The sequence below is a fragment of the Fomitopsis serialis genome (assembly GCF_022376445.1).
Source record: "Fomitopsis serialis strain Sig1Antser10 chromosome Unknown B0H18scaffold_171, whole genome shotgun sequence".
Classification (NCBI taxonomy): domain Eukaryota; kingdom Fungi; phylum Basidiomycota; class Agaricomycetes; order Polyporales; family Fomitopsidaceae; genus Fomitopsis; species Fomitopsis serialis.
In genome coordinates, this window is record NW_025955131.1 from 26,810 (window position 1) to 39,996 (window position 13,187).

The window sequence follows — 13,187 nt, forward strand, 5'->3', positions numbered from 1 at the left end:
TCTGTGAGCAGGACAAAGCCAGTGGCTGGATAATCACCATATGGAGTATGTGACCTTCCCAAAGAAGAATCCAACACAAATAGGGGCATATAGGGCTCAGAAAAATGCAGAACATCCATGAAATATATAGGCACATCAAAGACAAGTGTATGAGTGCTTTGAGCTGCAATGGTCACCATTACATTGTTTGAAAGGGTCATATCATGGCAAAGGATGCTCAGATTACCCATTATAGTCCTTATTACCTGTATTATAGAGGCTACTGAGTAGTCCACAGTGTCTAAACCACACATATACATGACAGGGTACACATAGACCATATTTGGGTCATAATCAAGCACTTTGTATCTTCAGAGGCACATGTGCATTTTTTTGTTTTGCATTTCCTGGCCTAATCAGCCACTGTATGCACTCAGTAAAATTCCTCTGTACTCTTTGAATGAAGGGCTATCAGACGAGCTTACTATGTATACTATGATTTGTTACTAGCTGAGACTATATGGGCCCTACAGTGTGAGAGCACTTGCAGCATTGAGCCACCAAACTGGCAGTCACATGATATGTTCACCAGTTTCCTTATTGGGGGAACTGCTAAGGTGTTTCATGGGCCTCATATCCATAACTGAGCGCTTAACCACTGCATTTGTTTGTATCTGCTGGTGCAAGTTGTGTCGTGTGGGAGTCTGAAATTTCAGGCTCAGATAAGCAACCTATACTAATGGTTACTTATCTCTGCTTATCGGGGTGGCTGCAAGTCACGTGCACTGTGGGAACAAACTGCCATTCCAGAGGAATTACTAAGGTGTTTCATGGTGGTCCATCATAAGAACAATACCTTCATACCGCAGGGATCGTAACATAAATAGAGACTCAACAAACTTGACACCCTCCCCACAACAGAGTGCTCTCACACTTGGTGTCAGGGCTCAGACCATATCTACTCAGTCCCAACTCACTTCTTTATGCATGCCTTACAGCACATTGGTGCTGATCGACACACCACTTTTCCCAAAGATGAGATGCTGTTGAAATTGAACTCGCTGGTGAATGTCCTTTGCCGGAACCATGAAATTGTGGCGCTAGCTGTCGTGGATGATGGGGTATAAGCACATTGTATTCACTCAGGCAATGATTAGAAAAAACACATAGCTCCTCATAACAGCAAATCCTGCCCAAATGGTCTCTGACAAAGTGAAAGGTCTTGAGCCAAAAGGTGCCAGAAGGGCGCAGAAGAACCAGATCCACATACCTGGTGATGCACTTACTGACCCTCAGGGGCCTCCTTTTCATCCTGGTGCAGGGAATGCATCCGTGTTCCCATTGTTGCTGAACACGAGCTTCATGAAATAATAAGAAACTGTGAAGAACATCAACAAATATCTATGGCTGACTATCACACACTGATTACTATCACCCAAAATCAGTGAGCTGCTGAATCTACATTTTGCATGACTGTATCTCACCAGGCTTTAGGGTGCTGACGTTCCAAAATCTCATCGGCAACATTTTTGGGCTCATCAAGTACATTGCAAGGTGCAAGCAAGGATGTGGGGTCAAATTTGTTCTACACCTATGTCTTTGCCATATCTTCACCAAAAATGAAAAGACACTGCAATCAACAAGAGGCTATCAAGGAGGCATACTTCGAAATAACTGATGACACAATCCCCAACCCTGAGTCCTCAGATGAGCCGGAATGGGACACTGGGCTAGCGACATTGCTCCTTTGTGACACGGAGTCTCTTGGAATTGCACATCCATGCCTCCAGGCAATTGCACACAAGATGATGGACAAAATGGACGAAACCATTACAAAGAAAGATGATACCATTACCACAAAAGACGCCTCCATCAGCCTGTACACCAAGGAGATGGCCGTTGAGTTTCACAAATTGATGAAGACGACTGTCGGGCGTTACTATCAGTGTGTACACCAATGCGCCAATACACAGACAGAATGTGCCAAATCAGAGACAGGAAGCAACATTGAAGCCCTCATGGATTGTGTGCGGTCACTACACATCACAGCTCTGGCACTGTACGCCATTGTACACACCACTGCTGCGCGCCACTATGCTGCGGCCATTGGCGCCGCAGTGGGACACAAATTGATTGGTATCTCCACCCTCTAGCAGACGACATGCTTACTGACCACACACTGCAGTTCACGGCCATTACCAAAATGCTGAGGAAGACGACCTCAGCCTGGACGAGGCGGAAACACAGGGCTTGCCTGAGATACCACTGTATCAGTGCTTCTGGGAATGGCTTCTGCTCCTGACAGCCAGCGCTGGAGACTTTGTGCGCGTTCATAAGGCCACCGGCACATTTCCCACCAAGATATTGCTCATGATGATGAAACAGGCAGTCCCCAAGCTCTTACCTTGGGATGACCTTGTGGTACAGATCTTAGAAGGTGCACCCGGGGATGAGTGTATGGATTTTACACAGGTAGAGCAGTACCACCAGTTGGTGCGCTTGCTCTACCCGAGGCTGTTCAGTGGAACAGTCCATGCCGAGGCATACCTTGCTGCCTTGCTGAAACTCAATGAATCACGGGTGAGTAAATACATTTGCCTGAATAGCCTTAATCTTTATGTTTGTCACGTCAGACTGCTAGTGAGATTCACATCGGGGTCTCAAAGTGCTGCTGCCTGTTCTGCGCGTCCTTTGTTGATGCAATGAACAAGTCAACGGGCTTGACATTTATGCTCCAAGATGAGCACAAGCGCATCACAGGCTGTGCAGTACCACCCTTCTCTGAGGACGAAGTGGTCCAGGCGATGATCAGCGAGTACCGCCCGCTATTGAGGACCAGAATCCTAGCGAGGCTGACAAGCGAGTGGAGGAAGGAGGAGAACCAGGTGCTGCAAGAGGTACAGGAGAACCAGGTGCTGCAGGAGAAGCAGGAGAAGCGGGCGTATCCTAGCCTTTCAGTTGACAGCCAGCGTCAGTCTAGCGAGGCGTTGGTTGGGGAAGCTGTAGGCACATACCTCATGATAGTAGTGGGAAAAAGGCTTGATCAAGGTGTCTGGAAACCCTTCAGGGCTCTCTTCAAAAAGAACGGTAGTAAAATTCCTGTATACTCTCTGAATGAAGGGCTATCAGATGAGCATACTATGTATACTATGATTTGTTACTGGCTGAGGCTATATAGGCCCTACAGTGTGTGAGCGCTTGGAGCAATGGGCCACCAAGCTGCCAGTCACATGATATGTTTACCAGTTTCCTTATTGGGGGAACTGCTAAGGTGTTTCATGGGCCTCATATCCATAACTGAGTGCTTAGCCACTGCATTTGTTTGTATCTGTTGGTGCAAGTCGCGTTGTCTGGGAGTCTGAAATTTCAGACTCAGATAAGCAATCCCTACTAAAAGTTACTTATCTCTGCTTATCGGGGTGGCTGCAAGTCACGTGCACTGTGGGAACAAACTGCCATTCCGGAGGAATTGCTAAGGCGTTTCATGGTGGTCCATCATAAGAACGATACCTTCGTACCTCAGGGATCGTAATAGCGGTGTGAGTGGCGACAATGGAGGTGAAACAGATGATGAGTGGCTGCCCATATCACGCCATCAGTAGCGTAGTCTACACAAAGGAGGGTGCTCTCACCTGGATACTGTAACAGGATGCACATTTGCAGCCACGAGTGTATGCATTCTGTAGCACAAAGCCCACGTGCTTTCACAATGGGGAAGTAATTTGAAAGAGCTGAGACGTTACACAAGTGAGCTCATCAGTAGCATTCACAGACAAAGTGAGGCATGCGCAACTCACTTGTACACAAATGAATCAAAGAACAAATCGGATATCTTGAGGTTTCCGCAAAGAGTGTTCTTCGCCTCGCCAGCTGGTAGCATGCAGGTCACCGGCAAGAAGGTTTCCATTGGGAATGGACATCGCTTTTGTAGAAGGGCAACGGCGGGAATAATAGTGTTCTTCACTGCTTGACCGGCAGGGGAGTCTACGCCTTTGAGAACAGCAATACAGACATCAGACAGAGAGGATGTACCATCTGGCCATCTCAAGAGATTGCCTATATATCTGGAGGTATGACCGTCCATTGATCCCAGCTTCCCCCTAAGGTTCCTCAGGACAATGAGAATGAGGACGTACATGGTGCCTGCATAGGCATACTGATGTCAAGTAAAGCTTGCCGGTTTAGTACAACACTTACCGCCACCGGCCACCTGTGCAAATTTGCAGCCCATGGCATTCCACTTCTCTAGTGTTTTCAGCGAACACATCTTTTTTGCAGTGTTTTGCACCTGAGAGCTCCAGATGGCGCTGATCGTCAGTTTCGGATCCGAACAACGTAAGCTGGCAAGGAACAAGTCAGGTATGCAATCACACCTCTGAGTGTGTGTCCTGAGGAAGGTGCATACCTGCTAATCTTTCACGCTAGCTGGATAAGTCGTACCATTACTGCAAAGTCCGTGGCCTCATGCTCGTGGAACACTTCGGCGCAACATTCAGTAAGTGTGCTCAACGAGGCACCGGCCTCTGGAATACTACCGGGCATGAGGACGGACTCTGCCCCACGTAGCACATTCTCACAGCACTGCACAATGGCACTGTCTGTGAGATTCACAGTGAGATCTGAAAAGAACGTTTTCACGCTGCCCTTTGATGCATGTGACGGTGCAGAGAGTGGGTCGTTGTCCCATGGGAGCTCCACGGGAGCGGGCGCGGACTGGCAGATCTTGAATTTGATGGCCCCACGTGGGCAAGGTGGCATAGGGGGCGCAGCCGGCGCGTCCACTTTGCGGGTGTACGGCTTTTGGGCGGTCAAATGGCGTGTTCAAGTCGAGCATTGGGGCCCCGCCGAACTGGCACGGTCTGGGACACCGGAAGGAACCACTACTTCTGATAAGGATGTGAGCAATGATTGCAAGTTATACACCATTGCAGAGCTTACCTGGCGTGACAAGTTGTGGATGTGCTTGAGACCTTGTGCCACGCAAGTATGGGTCGGATACATGAGGCAGTGTCAGCTCTCCTGTAGCTTCAGATGCCAAGACCGTCAACTTGACACGAATCATAGCATGAGTCATAGTGTACAAACTTTCGACGTTATCACTGCATGTTTGTTGACCTCTGTCCTGTTCAGATTCAAGATTCGGGCACTGTGCTTCAAGGTGCCGCGCTGTGCCATCTGTGGAAGTGCAGTTGTTCAGAGCGCAACGGGAGGTGGGGCGTACAACATACCTTCCATGACCGGTGAGCACGTTGAACTGGAGTGGCCAAGTCGTGATTGACTTGACATGTGCTTGTAAGGTTTGTGGGATGCGGGGGACTTGGATTTGGGTTCTGCAGTCTTGCGAGGAAGGCACACAATGCAGGACTGAGATCCGGTGTACACACGAGCAACTCAATCAGGCGCGAACATTCCTCTTCTGACATGAACATTGCCGCGTTGATGGTGTGTTGTGCATGTGACGGTAAGTATGGCGCTATGCGTTGAGGACACCTGTGGCTTGGTGCTTGCATATGTTCACACTTTGGGACATAGAATTCGAAATTCAATGGCTATTTCTACGGACGGGACATAGATTGTGATGAACTACTAAGTACAAGCGACGGGCAGGAACACAACTTTACTAACAACATGGGACTATTGTACATACTCATTGCATGGTCACCGCGGACCTCGACGCTACCCCAGAGTGGACACTCTGATTCACTGGTGTTCCATTTGGCGAGTCCGAGTCGTACGTCCTATCACCATGTTGCTAGGCACGGCGCAACTCTTGAACTCCTCGTGTGGAGCGTGCTCCTCCGCGTAGAGATCATCCGCCTTGGTCGTCCGCGTCTCACGCTCCTTTGGAGTGGGCTTCGGGCGAGGTGGAGGTGTAACGAGGTGTCGTCTCTTGGCGAACTCCGCCACACAATCGATGTCCTCGGCCATTGGGGCAGGCGCATCCGGATTGCCATCCACGGGCAGGACCCTCTTGAGGGCCATGTTCACGCCATGCAGGTATTGTACCATACCTTGCAAGCCCGTTGGCTCCATCTTGATGGACCAGCGGAACTTCAATTTGTTGAAGCAATCACGGGTTTGAGGATCGCGCCAAGTGCCACACCTTCGATGAGGTCGGGTAATGGATTGGCGCGATGGGTACAGTGACGTCCATTGGCAGGTTCAAGTGTCTTTCCACTTCGTCGGAGAGTTTGCAGTCCCCGCTGATTAGAACCTCGTCGACCCACACGTGTATGCTTTGTGAACACCTGTCGTCCACCGACCTGCAACCACCTCCGTTGCGTGCCGCACGACTTCATCCGGGAGCGCCAAACAAACGCCATCTTGGCCTTCGTAGTCGGGGCTGCTGTGGTCAACCCCCTTCGGCATGAGATTCGGTATGGTGTAGCTGTGCAGGACGGGCTGGCAAGAATACATCGGTCATCAGCTTCCGTAGTCCGGCCCAGCCAGTACCAGGCACTTACCGTTGCCAAGCCAGCCTCAATGTATGGGTTGACCTTGTTCGGCTCCGCATTGTCGTGTATGTCGCAGACCCTCAGAAGGTTGGTCAGGAGAAAAATGAAGAGTGTTGCCGTGATGCGGCCGATGAGCTGCTTCCCCTTCCGCTTGAAGCCTGTGCAAAGAATGTCGTTTGCGTGACTGCACCGGGGACGAACCCATCGACGTTGGGCAGGACAGGCGGGGTCCATGTACTTGAACTCTTGAACCTTGATCCCTATGAAAAGGACAGGGCCACCGTGTTTGTTGTCCTCCCCGTCGGCTTCGACCATGGCCTTTCGTAGCTAGGGAAAGTCAGCATCATCTGAGGTGGGAATCACCGTACTTACCTCTCCGACCATCTCTTCGACGGTCTGCGTATCCCTGGCCTGAACAACAATCACATCGTCGAAATGGGCAGCTTCTCAGTCATCGACTCCGTGACCCCATCCTCTGACTCCACCTCCACCCCGCCTCGGCCTCTCCTCCTCCTCCTCCTCCTCTGCCTCAGCATCAGCCTCCTCAGCATTGTCCTCCCCCGCATCTTCCTCCTCCGCCATCACCGGCAGGGCGCCGGGCGTGTGGGGGATGTCGTTCGAGTATTGAATGCCCACGATTCCGTCCGGTATTTGACGGGATTCCTCATCGGCAACCAGGCGGTTGCAATCAATGAGAATTCGTTGGCGTGGGTCGACTGCGATGTTTGCCCATTCAGAGGCGTGCAACATGGCAACATTGACGACTTCATGGAGGGCGCGCGCTGACATGACGAGGAGAGTATGGCTCTCCCTACGATATCGAAAACTGGGGGTATGTGTCAGAAACGGCAGACACGGAAAGATTAGTACCCACGATATGAAGTCGAGTATTTCTGGGTTGTCGTCGATGAACGTGCAAATCTCGTTCCAGGTGTCCTCGGACACGTCGGGGCGAGTCTGTATAAACATAAATCAGTGGGGGCCAATGTAATGAAGCCAGTGGAGCCAGCTGCTCACCGTCCACTGATCAATGAGGGCCGGAAAGTCGGGGTCTTGCAGTAAAGGCCCAAAGACTTGCGGAGCCAGGGGCCACAAACGGTAGATGCATGTGAGAGGGGCATCGTGGGTGATCTCTGAGATGTCGGAATTGCAGTGCCCCAACCTCACATTGCCCGTGGGGTCCATTATGGGCGAAGAGAATGTATGCCCGTGAGATGAAGGTGGTGAAGATGTGACTGTGTTAGACGGTTAGCAATTACGGTCTGTTTGATTGCCACATGGACTTACAGTCTGTGTCCGCACCAAATGACCTGTTGGAAGCGTATTCGTCCAAACTTGTGCGGTGGGTCTCAAGGGGGGGCTTGTGCTCAGCCACGTTGATGTAGTGAGGGTAGTGATTGTCATCTCCGGTGGGGGATGTGATCCGGGGGGAGTGCAAGTGACGGTACTGCGATGAGGCCATGAGGATGGGAAGATCAGCAAACATGAATGACACGGAACCTTGGTCAGGGTAGATAAGGGACGTACCGTTAGTTTAGGCATCAAGTGACCACAACTGACACGTCCACCAGGGGTGCCACAACCTTGGGGACCCTTGGTGAGTACTTCTACAACTTCCATGGTTCTCAAATGCTGTTCTAAAGTTAGCGGCCAATGCACAGACCAATGGGGACACACACAACTCAAAGCAGACCGCACGGAGTCCCGCATAACGGCCTGCGACGTTGCACAGGACCACTTGTGCCGCCTGGCTGACCCTTTGCAAGACTTCCCATATTTGGATGTTTCCCCCCACCGGAGGGTCTCCAAATATGGTATGCCATCAAATGCATGGTCGGGCGAATCAGTGCCGTGCGGAATGGATGTCAATGCGGTGGAATGTACCGCTTCAGTTCAAATGGTAACTACGATCCCTGAGGTACGAAGGTATCGTTCTTATGATGGACCACCATGAAACACCTTAGCAATTCCTCCGGAATGGCAGTTTGTTCCCACAGTGCACGTGACATTCAGCCACCCAGATAAGTAGAGATAAGTAACTGTTAGTATGAGTTACTTATCTGAGTCTGAAATTTCAGACTCCCAGACGACGCGACTTGCACCAGCAGATACAAACAAATGCAGTGGTTAAGCGCTCAGTTATGGATATGAGGGCCATGAAACACCTTAGCAGTTCCCCCAATAAGGAAACTGATAAACATATCATGTGACTGGCAGCTGGGTGGCTCAATCCTGCAAGCGCTTACACACTGTAGTGCCTATATAGTCTCAGCCAGTAACAAATCATAGTATACATAATATGCTCCCCTTATAGTCCTTCATTCACAGAGTATACAGCAATTTTACTCAGTATAGACAGTCACTGGCTAACTCAGAAAATGCAAAACAAAAAAATGCACATACGCCTCTGCAGATTCAATGTGTTTCTTTATGACTCAAATATGTTCTATGTGTACACTGCAATGTATATGTGTTGTTTAGACACTGTGGACAGCTCATTCGCTTCTATGATGGAGCCAACAAGGATAACGATGGGTAATGTGAGCATCCTTTGCCCTATTGTGCTCCATATATCCCATGTAGTGATCACTGTTGCAGCTCAAAGCAACAATACACTGGTGTTGGATGTGACTGTATATTTCCCACATTTTCTGCATTTGTCTGAGCCCCATATGCACTAATTTGTGTATGATACCTCTTTGGGAAGGCCACATACTCCATATGGCAATTGTGCAGCCACTGGCTTTGTCTTGCACACAGTCAGGATACATATATGCATCTGTACTTTATGGAGAACTGGGAAAGCTAATCTAGCAATATATATGGTCATGCTCTAGGTACCAAGGTTACAGACAGGACAATCTGATTTTGACACATATATAAAGTACACAGCCATATCACCCATGTTCCATGCATAGGTTCAGCCCATACAAAAAGGCTATGCTACATTACAATATACCTCATGATATGAAGTCACACAAGTGACATGCTCCAGATCAATAAGTTGCCTGTATTTATCCCTATTGTTCATCAGGGTCTTCAGGCATGATTTTGTGAAGTTATTCATTGTTCATAAAGCACATATTAGCCTGCACAAAATGTAAAATCTACCAAGTGTATTGCAAGGATCCCACTGAGATTATAGTAGAATGTCATTGCTAGCATCACATCTGTTATTTATTCAATCACACTTTGTTATCACTGCTGTCACACAGTGTTATCACTTCCATCACACAGGGTTATCATGTCTGTGACATGGTGTTATCATGTTTGCTACAATCCAACCATGTTGTCTATCTATCATAGACAGGGCAATGTACAATGAGGAAGTTCTACCTTAGGCAGAGTCTCATACTGAATGAATAACCCATACATGACTTTCTGTCACTGGGGGCAAAATGCGATGTTCTGGGCAGGAATATGGTGAGGGCATGTGATGATTAGCTAAAGAATCCTGACGATATTTCGCACAAGGATATTGCGGGTATTGCTTAAGTAATCCTAAGATACACGGAGGCGGAACATGGTACGATATAATACAAATGTTTGTTGCCCAGATATGGGTCACGTAATATGCTCCGCTCAAGTATGTCGAGAGCACGCTACATATTCCCCGCACACTTTTCTCGAACAGATTGTAAGACAATGATAGCTTTCCTGGCCCAGGATATACATGAAACAGGGAACGACTATTCGAAATATACTCGTTCAGAATACTCAGGTAATACACGAACTTTCCAGACCTGGTACAAGGCAACACGATACCAAATTCGACGACCGCGATCTCGATCTCGACAACGACCGCGATCTCGATCTCGACAACGACCGCGACATCGACCACGATCTCGACCGCGACACCGACCACGATCTCGACCGCGACATCGACCACGATCTCGACACCGACCACGATCCCGACCGCGACACCGACCACGATCCCGACCGCGACGCCGACCGCGACGTCGACCGCGATCTCGACGACGATCTTGAACGCCACGTCGAACACAATGTCGACCACATCGAAAACGAATCAGCGATCTCGACAACGATCTCGACATCGACCTCGACAGTGGATGCGATAGCCAACTACGACATGTACTACCATCCACAGCGATCATGACAGTCAGTGGCAAAAGCAACTTAGATCCAATTTCGGCAATGTGACCGCCGACGCAGCGGTCTGAGAACGATTGATACACTACTGACTACTATATGTACAACCTACCGCATTCAGCGCAATGACCACTTCATCGGAAACAGCTCCGCGTCCATCTGCAGGTCAACGTTGCTCGTCGCCTCGTCCTAGAACGATCGACATCAGCGCCTAAACCCCTGTACGAGCACGGCGGGACTGAGACTGACGAGGACGATGATGCGGCTGTTCTTCGCCAACGCTCGATAGAGCACCAACATCCGCTTCTCGCCAGCGGAGTAGTTGCTCCCCTCGTCGCCGACGAGAGAGTCCAGCCTGAACTTCGCCTCCGCCACGGCGTCATGCGCCCCGTTCTGCGGCAGTAGCCACGTCCGCTGGATGGCAGAGATCAATTGCGCATCCGTGCGGGTGCCCTCTGAGTCTCTACGGGGATATTGATCAGGCATCGTCAACGTGGTGTGCATGACAGTGGACGTACAGGTTCTGACGGAGTGCTCCCTTGAAGAGCACGTTGTCTTGCGGGACGAGAGCAAGGCGGCTGCGCACGCTGTGTCTTCAACCCGATATTGCACGTGTCCACGCCGTCAAGATTTGAGCATATAGCATGTTTCAGCCGAAAGTTTGACTCTGTAAGCGTATCAGAAACTGAACAACTTCCAAACAGATGGCGACATACCGAGCGAGCACTCCTCTTGATCTTTGACAGTCTCCATTCGTCTGATATTCGTACTGCAGACCGTTGTAAGTAATCCGTCATCCCTTCAAGACACAAAAAACGTACCTTGTTGAACAGCGGCTCGATTTTCTCTTGCTTCTTCCGCTTGCTGATCTTGTTCGCGTCGGCGACCTTTGTGGCGCCACTTCGACCAGCCACTAGGGCTCGATGGCTGTGACATTATGGCAGTACTCTCTCGTCGTGAGGATGAGCTCGTGGTAGATGCACCACTCAGGGTTACGGTTGACTAGCGCGGACGACGGGTGGATGTACACTGGCGTGCCCTCCACGAGCGTCTTGTAGCCCTCCTGCGGGTCTTTCTTTGCCGCGTGACGGAAGTACCCGGAGCAGATAGCTCTACGGACGCGATTGTAGTCTCGCCCGGCTGAAATGATCCCGTATTCATAACTATAAAGGTACCAGATGAGTCAGTCACGAACGGAAAACATACGAGTGCCCGATTGCAACGCACCGATCCATGATACCCAACAGCTGCTTCCGTACATCCTGTGTCCTTCGCATGCTTCGCGCCTGAATGAAGTTCTCGTAACACCACGGGTTCGAGAAGTTGCTCGCTTTCCAGCCGTTGTACACGGTCAGTAGCGTCAGATGGTCGCCCTCTGGTTGATGGAACTTGGCCTTCTTCGAGTCTGCCTGTCCCTGCTTCTCCTTAGGACGGTAGAAGATGCTTTGAACGGACAACATCGCTACAATGGAGAGGATCTCCTCGGAACACCCCAGCTCCACCGAAGCGATTAACATCTTTGCGAGCGGGGGTTCCATGGGGAAATCGGCCATCTTGCGGCCCACTTTCGTCAGAAGACCTTCGTCGTCCAGCGCTGACAAGGCATAGAGCGATTCGAGCGCGGTCAACATCGTCTGTGCGGGCGGCGCGTCCATGAAGTCGAAGCTGAGAAGATCGTTGATACCCATCGCCTTCAACATGAGGATGATATGCGCCAGGTTCGTTCGCTGAATGTCAGGAATGGAACTCGGCAACATCTCGTTCCGGAATGCGGTTTCAGTGTAGAGCCGATAGCATTTCCCTGGGCCCGTACGACCCGCACGGCCAGCGCGTTGTCGTGCTTGAGCCTGGGAGATAGGCATAACGACGAGCGAGTCCATTCCCAGCTTTGGATCGTACGCGTTCTGCTTTGAGAAGCCCGGATTGATGACACAGTAAATGCCTGTGATCGTCAAGCTGGTCTCTGCGACTTTCGTGAAACGACCACTTTGCGAGAGCCAGGAGGCGTCGGATCGAAGACTCGCGGTTGAACCTCCGAGGGCAGCGCGGAGTAGATGGGAAGGATGATGAGCTCGGGGACCTTCTGGCCAAGTGCCTTCAGACGCTCGTACAGGATCTCGCACGTCGTGTCGATCTCCTCCTGGCCCGTCAAGAACAGCAAGATATCGCCAGGAGGCTCGGACAGGTGAATCTGCATGACGGTGATAAGCGAGGCATCGAGGTAGTCCGTCTCGGGCTCCTTCGTATACAGGATCTCCACAGGGTATGTGCGACCCGGTATCGTGAAGATAGGGCATCCGAAGAAGTACTTGGCGAACTTCTCGGCATCGAGGGTAGCCGAAGTGACCTTGAGGTCTGGGCGACGCTTCATGGCCTCTGCAGAACGTATCAGCAGGCTATCGCATGCACGAAAGTGTTGCTGACTTACTCTTCAACAGACCGAACAGCACGTCGGTGTGGATGGTTCGCTCGTGCACCTCATCAAGCATGATGAGCAAGTATGCACTGACATCGGGATCGACGAGACACTCTCGCTGCAGCATGCCGTCCGTCGTAATGCCAGTCAGCGATTCTGCGCGTATCATTGTGAGCGAGGGAAGAGTGGGGATACTGATGCAGCGTACCTGCATCTGCTCGGGTTGC

General features: G+C 50.6%; 3 protein-coding genes across 3 annotated transcripts; 1 reads left to right on the top strand and 2 right to left on the bottom strand.

The window, feature by feature from the left end:
- Positions 1-962: 962 nt before the first annotated feature.
- B0H18DRAFT_960043 (uncharacterized protein) lies at positions 963-3,213 on the top strand (the record flags this gene model as incomplete). The annotated part of the gene is made up of 7 exons (XM_048042903.1): positions 963-1,100; positions 1,150-1,294; positions 1,467-1,533; positions 1,607-2,115; positions 2,165-2,559; positions 2,613-3,027; positions 3,158-3,213. 7 exons carry the CDS (start codon positions 963-965, stop codon positions 3,211-3,213), a joined length of 1,725 nt encoding a protein of 574 aa, XP_047886323.1.
- A 559-nt stretch (positions 3,214-3,772) lies between these two features.
- B0H18DRAFT_960044 (uncharacterized protein) lies at positions 3,773-8,266 on the bottom strand (the record flags this gene model as incomplete). The annotated part of the gene is made up of 17 exons (XM_048042904.1): positions 3,773-4,122; positions 4,177-4,267; positions 4,420-4,760; positions 4,918-5,154; positions 5,208-5,343; positions 5,364-5,469; positions 5,684-6,030; positions 6,083-6,156; positions 6,243-6,381; positions 6,444-6,761; positions 6,807-6,845; positions 6,894-7,260; positions 7,309-7,391; positions 7,452-7,669; positions 7,722-7,881; positions 7,962-8,071; positions 8,128-8,266. The coding sequence occupies 17 exons, from the start codon at positions 8,264-8,266 to the stop codon at positions 3,773-3,775; spliced, it is 3,255 nt and encodes a 1,084-aa protein (XP_047886324.1).
- Positions 8,267-11,193: 2,927 nt separating this feature from the next.
- On the bottom strand, positions 11,194-13,099 carry B0H18DRAFT_1146654 (P-loop containing nucleoside triphosphate hydrolase protein; the record flags this gene model as incomplete). The annotated part of the gene is made up of 7 exons (XM_048035696.1): positions 12,973-13,099; positions 12,529-12,920; positions 11,772-12,505; positions 11,479-11,707; positions 11,362-11,431; positions 11,261-11,313; positions 11,194-11,211 (listed from the first exon to the last, which is right to left on the bottom strand). Exons 1-7 carry the CDS (start codon positions 13,085-13,087, stop codon positions 11,194-11,196), a joined length of 1,611 nt encoding a protein of 536 aa, XP_047886325.1. The 5' UTR covers positions 13,088-13,099.
- Between the last annotated feature and the right edge of the window lie 88 nt (positions 13,100-13,187).